This window comes from Lolium perenne, chromosome 2, assembly GCF_019359855.2.
Source record: "Lolium perenne isolate Kyuss_39 chromosome 2, Kyuss_2.0, whole genome shotgun sequence".
NCBI lineage: Eukaryota > Viridiplantae > Streptophyta > Magnoliopsida > Poales > Poaceae > Lolium > Lolium perenne.
The window spans coordinates 158,299,822-158,309,185 of record NC_067245.2 but is presented as its reverse complement, the minus strand read 5'-3'; the positions used below and the strand labels follow the sequence as shown (position 1 = coordinate 158,309,185).

At 52.3% G+C, this 9,364-nt stretch overlaps 3 protein-coding genes across 3 annotated transcripts; 2 read left to right on the top strand and 1 right to left on the bottom strand.

The window, feature by feature from the left end:
• The first annotated feature begins 2,729 nt into the window (after window positions 1-2,729).
• On the top strand, window positions 2,730-3,272 carry LOC127323452 (RING-H2 finger protein ATL32-like). The gene has a single exon (XM_051351589.2). It carries the CDS (start codon window positions 2,751-2,753, stop codon window positions 3,270-3,272), a length of 522 nt encoding a protein of 173 aa, XP_051207549.1. The 5' UTR covers window positions 2,730-2,750.
• Window positions 3,273-4,923: 1,651 nt separating this feature from the next.
• Window positions 4,924-5,573, bottom strand: LOC139835641 (uncharacterized). The gene is made up of 2 exons (XM_071825500.1): window positions 5,520-5,573; window positions 4,924-5,445 (listed from the first exon to the last, which is right to left on the bottom strand). Exons 1-2 carry the CDS (start codon window positions 5,571-5,573, stop codon window positions 4,924-4,926), a joined length of 576 nt encoding a protein of 191 aa, XP_071681601.1.
• A 1,905-nt stretch (window positions 5,574-7,478) lies between these two features.
• Window positions 7,479-8,864, top strand: LOC127323479 (uncharacterized). Its single transcript, XM_071825150.1, has 2 exons — window positions 7,479-8,049; window positions 8,125-8,864. The coding sequence occupies exons 1-2, from the start codon at window positions 7,489-7,491 to the stop codon at window positions 8,758-8,760; spliced, it is 1,197 nt and encodes a 398-aa protein (XP_071681251.1). The 5' UTR covers window positions 7,479-7,488; the 3' UTR covers window positions 8,761-8,864.
• Window positions 8,865-9,364: the final 500 nt, after the last annotated feature.

Below are 9,364 nucleotides of genomic sequence, written 5' to 3'. Positions count from 1 at the left end.
TAAGAGGGGCTTTCGGTTGGGTAACTTGATCACATCGTCTTAGGGAGCTCAATCCTTTGCATACTTTGCATATCCCTATTGCTTCTTGGTATTTCTCTGTGTGAGTTTCTTGAGCTTGTTGCTAGCTTTACAACAAGCCCAAGTTCATCGAAAACGGAGTTCGTATGACACCTCTATGGCATTTTCAAGGTTGGGTGATTTTACCGGTTATTCATGATATAAGGTTCTACCTTTTATATTCATGATAAAATCCCCTCCTACAGATTCTTGTGTTTTGAATTTACATAGGATAGCATTTTTTTTATCTCTCAAACAAAATTGGTTTCATTCGAATCGGAGTTCGGGAGCATTTGTTATTAAAGAAATAGGGAAAAGAATAAAAGAAGAAAAAGAAAAGGAAAGGAGCGGCCGGCCGGCCGACCGGCCTGCCGGCCCACACGCTGGACCACCCGGTCCGCGCCGGCCATGGCGGTGACGCCTGCCGGGCCGTCTACTGAGAGGCCGTCCAGCCTAGTCCGGCCCAGGGCCCGGCTGCCGCCGGCCTGCCCAGGCGCATGCTCCGGCCCGGCCAGGGCGCTGCCCCTGCGGCCTCTCCCTGGCGCGCGGCCCGCTCGCCCCCACGCGGCCTGCTCCCGCCCCACCGGCCTGTGCCCCGGTCCGGCCGAGCTGCTGACCGGCCTATCCGGCTCCAGCCCCGGTCGGCCGGCTAGGCCGCCGGCTGGGCCGTTTTTCATGCGATTTTGTGCTGTCTTTTTCCCCAACGGGTATTTTTCTCCTTTTGCTATAAATAGGCTTCTTCCACCTTGAGTTGAGCTAGTTCTTCACCCTTCTTCACCTCTATTGTTGCTATTTGAAGAACTTGCTCCCCCTTTGATTCCTCCCATAATTCTTGCCCATTCTTGAGGATTTGAGGGAGGATATCTAGATCTATATTTCCACCAATCAATTTCTCCTCTAAGTGAGGGAAACCCTTTGGATCTAGATCTTGGAGTCTTTTGTTGACTTTCCTCATTGTTCTTCCTCTCTAATCTTATCCTAGCATTCATTGCTTGAGTGGGATTCGAGTGTGAAGGATTTGAACACCTTTGGTGTTCTTGCTTTGCATCATTGCATAGTGTTGAGTTCTCCACCACGATTAGTTCGAGTGAGAGACCGTGAGATTGTTACTCTTGGAGGGAGACCTCCTAGTTGGCTTGGTTGGTGTCCCAGTGATCTCTTCGTGAAAGATTGTGAAGGGACCCGGGTTTCTCCTTCGTGGAGCTTGTGAAGTGGTTGTGGAGCTTGCCATCCCCGGAGTGGAGGAAAAGCTAACCATAAGGAAAGGACCATTATCCTTCGTGGGTGTGGTTCGGAGAATAGGGTGAGCCTTCGTGGCGCGGGGAATCCTTCGTGGGACCTCCACTCCTCCAAACGTGACGTACCTTCTTGCAAAGGAAGGGAACATAGGAATACATCCTCGTCTCCGCGTGCCTTGATTATTTCTATACCCGAGCTCTCTTTCCTTGTGATAGCCATCGTGCTTGAAGTACATATACCTTGCTATCACTTGTGCTACATATATCTTGTGCTTATCTTGCTTAGCTCTAGTTGTTATTGTTACACTTAGTTGTGCTTAGCATATTTAGGGTTTGTGCTTGTAATCTAAACGTTAGTTTAGTTCCGCATTCTTACAAGACAAATCCGTAAGAGTTTTTAATTGCCTATTCACCCCCTCTAGGCGACATCTTGATCTTTCACGGTGGCACGCGCCTCACCCTTGGAACGTTCGACACCGTCGAGAGGCAGCGTACCTACGACGCGGCGGCGAGGCGCCCCCGGCAACAACTGAACTTCAAATACTGTGTGTCGCTCGCAGAGGCGGAATTTTTGGCCGGCTTCGATGGCCTCGTCACTGCCGAGCAGCGCCACCGCCAAAAGGCGCTTCAGCGCTGCCTCGCCATTGCGTAGGCGGATGAACGCGCCATGGAGGTGTGGACTGCTGCCTTCCCGCATGACGTCCTTGATGAGCACACCTTTTTTCGCGCAGAAGAAGGCGGAGCACACGATGGAGAAGGACGACATTCGCGCACACAAGCGGTTCAACGAGGCGCAGGAAGCCGAAATCGGACTTCAGGGACTTCTCCGATTAGATATTTCTATTGTATTCGTTTAATTGTCGTTCTTATCATTGTTTTATAAACCTATTTTAGTACTATGTTTGATCTTATTTTTAATCGATGTGTATGCAAAAGTTGTTTCTGGCGCTGTATTTTAGCACGTCTGTAAAGCGCTCCTTCCGTGCTGTATATTTAGGAAAATCTAAAGACGCGCCCGTGCCCTAAAAAGCAAAAATCGGTAAATATTTGTGCGCGTCTGTTGGAGATGCACTAAACTTAATTTTCCTTGCAACACGAATCTAAAAGAAGAAAACATAACGAATCCAACGGCAACGACGTGCACGGGAGAAAGACATTTCTGTTATACACTCGTCCCTTGTTATCATCGAGAAAGAGTTCAGCACGCTGCGAACTACTCTGTCCTGATCAACACTGAAGCCAAAAAGAGACCCTGGTTATGAGCACGTAAACTCCAAGATGACCAGCTTGTCGCCATCCGTTGACTCTCGCAGTCACTCAACACACAGTCACAGATGCCGGCAGGTTTGGAATAACTAAGTAGGAAACCATGAAGCTTATAGGCCTGGCCATGCCCCAGCATTAGAAGGAAAACACTGAAAATCGCCCCTACAAAAGCATATCGGGATCGGCGTGATGCGGTTTCTGGTCGGCGTGTCACTCAAGCTCGCGCTCATCGTCGCTGCTCCGGTGGGCCTAACGTGCGCTCTACTGTACCTTGCCGGCGTCCCCTGGCCAATGAACTTCCGCATCGGCGCCGTCCTGGCCGCCTTCCTCTTCGTCGCCGGGATGTGCGCCCGCGCTAGGATACAGCGCCTGGTCGAGCAAGAAACAGGGAGGGAGTCCATGGCCGCCCTACCGCGGGAGCCGGCGGTCGGGCTAGGCCTGGCAGCCATCGCCGGCCTGCCGGTGTACAAGTACGAGAAGATGAGGAGCGGCGGCAGAGACGGTGACGACGAGTGTTCTGTGTGCCTCGCCGAGATTACGCCGAGGGAGGTCGTGAAGCAGCTTCCCGCGTGCACGCACCTCTTCCATGATCGGTGCATCGACAAGTGGCTATGGTCTCACAGGACGTGCCCGGTGTGCCGGTCTCCGGTTGATGCCTCCACCGTGCCGCCGTCCGTAGAAGTTGCCGCGCGTGCTCTGCAATCTGTGTAAATTTTGTGTCATTGGCTGGAGATGTGGAGATCTTTTGAGTAAAAGTTGTCAGGCTATACCCCGGAAATTCACTCTTGATCCCGGATGTGCATGCTTTGTTTATCCACAAAACATGTTTTTAATGTGAAAATTCAGATCTTCTGTTGCGTATATATTATATTTACATTTGAGCTAGACTCAACACTAGAGCTATGCTTCGGCGAAAGAATTTTTTCATTAATAATTATTCCTGCAATATGTGTAACGAGAATGCTTTGGAGACATGCCATCATCTATTCTTCAAATGCTCTTTCGCGGTGTTGTGCTGGACTTGTCTATGCCCAAATTGGAGGCCTCCCACTGAACCCCATCTGAATATGCATAATATGTTGCTCTCTCTGAAATCCCAAATAAACCAACTATTTTTATGGAGATCATAATGCTGATTGCCTGGGCCATATGGACGTCTCGGAATGAGTTCATTTTCAAGGGAGTACCTCCAAGTGTTTACCGATGTAAAACAAGGTTCAAGGATGAGTTGGCCATTCTTATTACAAGGCTACGCACAAATCATATACTGCCATATAGTTTCCTGGGTTTCAAACTTTGCCTAGCTGTAGCTTCGTTTTGAGGCTTTATGGCCTTATTTTTCTTGCTGCTTCTTTTGATGCTAATCTCCAGCACTTGCATTTGTATATAACTTTTTATACTGAAAATTATAAAAATATACAGGGGGGTAACCCACTTTCAGCTTTAAAAAAAAGTATATGGTATACTGCCGGACTTGTTTTTTCTGCAGCTGATAGCAGCGATGATGTCGTTGATTGGGATACTACATCAATCAATTTTTGTTTTCCATTCTGTAGCTTGGTCTATTATTAATTGTCGTGTACGCCGCTAGTTATATCCGGCAACGCTTTTGGACCTGGGCTTGAACGTACATGGACGTCGCTGAGTCCTAACAAAGCTCCCATAAAATATTTGCACTGTAGGACCCCACCTGAATTGCATTTGGTTAGGCATGCATGAAGAGTTTGACCGTTTATGTTACTGGAAATAGTTTGTTTCGAGAATACACCCTGGAAGATATAGTAATCACATAGAAAAAAGAGCAAGAAAGCCCGAGCCACAGGTATCACTACAATACTAATCACATAGAAAAAAGAGCAAGAAAGCCTGAGCCACAGGTATCACTACCAACAGGGGGTGGCAGCTCCCCTACAACAAAAAAGCCCAATCTCCATCCCGCCACGAAAAAGGAAGAGGCTTAGGAAATCCAAAGGACTTCAAGCGGAAAAGCCTAGCTACACGTCACCTCTGGATCTGCTCCCTAATCCTAGGTTGAATGGTCGCCTCTGCAGGGGTGGCGCCATTGAACGCTACGTCATTCCTATGCCTCCAGATACACCAGAAGACCAAGATGATCGCCGTCCACAAGTCCCTACACACGACTCTGGGGCATCGTAGCGAGGTCCACCAGTGCACAATCTCAGAGCAAGCGTCCGACATCCACTCCAATTTGTTCCACCACGTCAACGCCCAAGCCCGGACCTCACGGGCGACTATGCACCCAAGCAGGACGTGCCGGAGCGTCTTTTACTCCTGGTCGCAAAGGGGGCAAGCCGCGTCTTTGAAGCCTACCCACTGTCCAGCACCTGTTCCGGGACACCAGCTAAGCGAAGAAATTGCAGATGTATAGCACCCTTGAGCGCCAAATCTCCGAAGTAACCGGCGCCACCGTAGTCCCCGCAAAGAAGGCAACATATGCTGACTCCGCGGAGAATTTCCGGACCACCGAACAACACCACACAAAGGAGTCCTCTTGCTCCGGAACGAACATAAAACCAGCGAGAATGCCCCATAGGTGAAAGAACTCCGCCATCGCTGCAGGACTCAGGTTCGGCCCACAATCACACAGCCACTCCCCGGCGAGGCCATCCTTGACCGAGCAAACCTTGGCATTACGGGTTGAGACAATGGCCACCAAATTGGGCGCGTGGTCCACCACCCTGGCGCCCTGTAGCCAGCGGTACTTCCTGAACAGAGCTCTTTCCCCATTGCCCACTACCACCACCGTGGAGGATTCGAAGAGGGCCTGGGCCAGGGGGATCTGAAGATCAAACTTCGCCCAAGCCTTGGTCGAGTCCACTCTTTGCAGCCACACCCAACGGTAACGCAGCGCTAGGTTGAGAAACTGGGGCCCAGACCCCCACAAGATTTAGGAGAGGTCACCTTGTCCTAGGCCACCAGGCAGTGGCCGTCACTCACGTTCGCCTTGGCCTTCCACATGAAGCCTCGACAGATCTTCTTCAGAGGCTTCATCGTCTTGGGGGGGGGGGGGATATCCAACGACATCATCGCGTGAATCGGAATGGCGCTGAGAGTTGTCTGAACCAGAATCGTCCCCCCCCCCCCCACGGTTAAGCAACCGGGCACTCCACAAAGGCAACCGGCTTGCTGCCCATTTTCACCACGGGCTGCAGCTAGGCCGCGGAGACCTTGCGCAGCCCAACGGGGAGGCCCAGATATTTCCAGGGCCACCCCTCCACCAAGCACTGCAGAATAGACTGCGCCAACTCCACTTGATCCACGGTGCAACGTATAGGGTGAAGGGAGCACTTGATTTGGTTGGTGCGGAGGCCCAAGGCCTCCCCGAAGTCCTCCACTACCGCTACACAAGCCACCAAATCCGCCCTCTCTGTCTTGATGAAGGTCACCACGCCGTCCACGTACATAGAAGTACGGTGAAGGGGATCACGTGGGGCGAGCCGCAAAAGCATCCCCTCAGAGTCGGCCTTCCGCAGGAGAAGGTGAAGCACCTCCATCACCGAGTCGAAGAAAGTGGGAAAGAGGTCCATGCCTGTGGTAGATCAGGTCATCCGCGACACAATTCACCACGACCCTGGTAGAAGCCGTGCTAAGCAACCCCACCACCATCGTAGTCCACCGTGGGCTAAACCCCAGTTTGATCAGAATTTGAAGGAGGAAGGCCCAGTCCACCGTGTCAAAGGCCTTGGTGATATCTAGTTTGGTTGCTAGAAATAGTGCATGTACTAACTTTAATACAATTTCGAATTTATATGACAAACTAGAGATAAAGATGGATCTAACAAGTATAGACATACTCCAACTGACAAGTACCGTGCTAGTGTCAAACATTCAGTTAATAGTTTTGGTTGGTGGAAGCCATCGACACCCAGGATCTCCTTCACTCACTTTCCCGCCAAGTGCTAGGAGCGCGCATCGTCGTCCTCCGATCCAACTGTTCAAGAGCATCGCCGAGTCGTTGTTTGAAATCCGATAGTACTCCGTATCACTTTACAGACCGTCCCCTTAGGGCATCTCCAACCGGGCGACCCATCCCGCGCCCGCGCGTCCGGATGGGTCGAAACGGACAAAAACACGGCCCAGCGCGCGGACCCATCCCTAAAACGGATGGCCGCGGCGTCCGGGACGACCCAAACCCGGCCCAAATCTTGGACGAGTTTGCGTGCCCGCGGACGCGAAAGGCTGGTCGCTCGCGTCCTCCCCTTGTCCGCCCCTGGCCCGCCTGTCTGCCTCCCAAAACAGAAACACTCCACTGTACTCCCAAAACCTAGAGATGGCCGACGAAGCGACTGCCGCCGCCACCGCCACCACCGCCACCATCCGAGAGGACGCACTGCCCGCGGCCGTTGCCGCTCCTGCCGTGGAGGCGGCTCCTGAACTGGACGCTCCGGTGGTCGTGGAGCCCGGGCCGCCGACGAAGAAGGCGAAGCCCGACCTCACCGCGGAGCAGAGGGCGATGGAGAGCAAGAAGCGGGGGGTGCGGCGCAGGGCGTGTGATCTGCGGAAGAAGAAGGCCGCCGCCGAGGAGGAGCGGCTGCGGGCAGGGGAGCAGCTCCTCGAACTCCAAACGGTCGCGAAGACCACTCTCCTTCAAGAGCAGCAGGCGCAGGCCATGCTCTTTTACGGCCACGCTGCGCTCAGCCAGCACATGATCATCCCCGGCACCGGCGCGGCCTCGGGGGGGAGCTCGGCCTCGTCCGTGACCCGGCCCCTTCCTCCAAGGTCAACTGCCCCACCGACTGCCCCGTTTGGGCACGAAATGGGGGCGCATTCTGGGCGGCAGGCGTACCTGTCACGGGATGGGTCACCGGAGGAGGGCGAGTCCATGACGGGGCCGTCACCTTCGTCCATTGACCTGAACCGTGCGCCGGCGAACTCCAAAGGCCCGAAGAACCTGGAAGCAGCTGCGATGGCCGGTGCACGCAACCTGTTCGACGATATGTCGGCCGCGCGCGCGCAGTCACCGTCCACCGTGCAGGCCCCTCCGTCTTTCGCGCAGACAATGCCGACGACCCTGCCATATCCTTCGACACAGCAGGCTCCCCAGCCACCTCCCATTGACACACAGGAGGGCACAACTGCCGGTCCCGGCAGCATAAACATCGCGGAGGAGCCGTTGTTCGGTGAGGCCCTCACACAAGCCGCAGCTGCACAAGCTCGAGCCCGCCGGGTAAGCAAACGAACCGGCAACTACACGGAGAAGGAGGACAAGGTGCTCGTCGATGGATGGTTGACCATCGGGCAAGATGTGTTGACGGGTGCCGAGCAGAAGGGGACCGCATTCTGGCGCCGGATCTATGAATACTTCCATGAACATCGCAAATATGGACAGGAGCCATTTGAGAGCGACCGCAGCGAAATATCGCTCCAAAAGAGGTGGGGAGCAATTCAAACGGAATGCAACAAGTTCCAGGCGGCGTATGATCACGCGAAGCGGGTCCCCGTTAGTGGCATGGGTGTGAAGGACTTGGTATGATTCTTAACCTCAACTTATTCATCCGATGTTTGCACATCTGTTTATCGTTGTTGTCTCACTTTGCTCTAGGTGTGGCGAGCTTTGGAATTCTACAAAGTCAACAATGGAGAGAAGACCTTTGCCTTCCCTCATTGTTGGAAGGAACTCCACGGCACCCCCAAGTTCCAGGAGGGGTACGAGGGGTACATGGCGACCTTGACTGGCAACAATCCCGCCAAAGATGCCACTGTCATTGACCTTGATGGTGGGCAGCCTTGCGGTAGCTCCGCTTCTCGTGCAAGTCGTCCACGCGGCCACAAGTCAACCAAAGCCGACATGAAGCGTGATGCTTCGTCCATGCTATTGTACGGCACTTTGAAGGAGATGCATGCGGACAGAGAGGTGTCCACGGACAAGAGGGATGAGAGGAGGCGCCGGGAGAAAGAAGAGGACAGGAAGAAATTCTTTGATGTCCAGCAGAAGAAGCTTGAGATTGAAGAGGTCAAGGCCAAGACCAAAGCTAAAGAACTTGAGCTCAAAGAGAGAGAACTTGAGCTCATAGCAATGGCAAGGGCCAAAGAGGTGGAGCTGAAGGCGAAGGAAGTTGAGCTCAAACGCCAAGCCGAGGACAACCTCATCATGAACGCCGACTTGACCAACATGAGCGAGGCAAAGAGAGCTTGGTTCGAGAAGAGACAGAAGGAGATCCTCGAGCGCCCAAATTGAGTTAGACAATCTCAATTGTAATTTTTATATTTTTCTCAAACTATGGCACATTTTATTTGATTTATCATGGTACATTTGATAATATTTTATGCTATTTGATAATATTTTATGTTTATTATATATTCTTCTATGTTTACGAGATATTATTCTATATTTGTTAGACATTGTTTATAAGGATCTGTGGCCAGATGACCTATTTTCCAAAGAAATAGGCCAAATGGCCAAATGGGTGGCCGCTGCGTTGGGCGCAGCCTGCGACCCAAACGGACGCGCGGACGCGGGGCTCCGTCCGCGCGTCCGCTCGGGTACGCAAACGGCCCAAAACGGACGGCCCAGCGCGTCCGTTTGGGTCGCCCGGTTGGAGATGCCCTTATCACGTCAACTACTCTCTTGTTTGGCATTTATCTTCTTTTTTATATTATTATATTTAGCCAAGCTCCCGTGATACAGTGATGTATCTAGGATAGTATCAGTGGGCTGTCAAGCTTAAAAGATTTGCTATTGCGCATTCGCGCTTCATATTTAGCCTAAAATAGACTAGTTGCTTCACTAGTTTGTAGTTTTGACCATAATAAATATTTTTCAATTTAGCTTATACTAGTTA

What these genes read in the sequence shown, in the direction of transcription:
- LOC127323479 (XM_071825150.1), top strand. Translation starts at nt 7,489, where the DNA reads ATGGCCGGTGCACGCAACCTGTTCGACGATATGTCGGCCGCGCGCGCG. An exon ending in GCATGGGTGTGAAGGACTTG is followed by an intron (nt 8,050 to 8,124) that starts GTATGATTCTTA and finishes ACTTTGCTCTAG; the next exon opens with GTGTGGCGAGCTTTGGAATT.
- LOC127323452 (XM_051351589.2), top strand. Translation starts at nt 2,751, where the DNA reads ATGCGGTTTCTGGTCGGCGTGTCACTCAAGCTCGCGCTCATCGTCGCT.
- LOC139835641 (XM_071825500.1), bottom strand. Translation starts at nt 5,573, where the DNA reads ATGAAGCCTCTGAAGAAGATCTGTCGAGGCTTCATGTGGAAGGCCAAG. An exon ending in TGTGGAAGGCCAAGGCGAAC is followed by an intron (nt 5,446 to 5,519) that starts GTGAGTGACGGC and finishes TCTGGGCCCCAG; the next exon opens with TTTCTCAACCTAGCGCTGCG.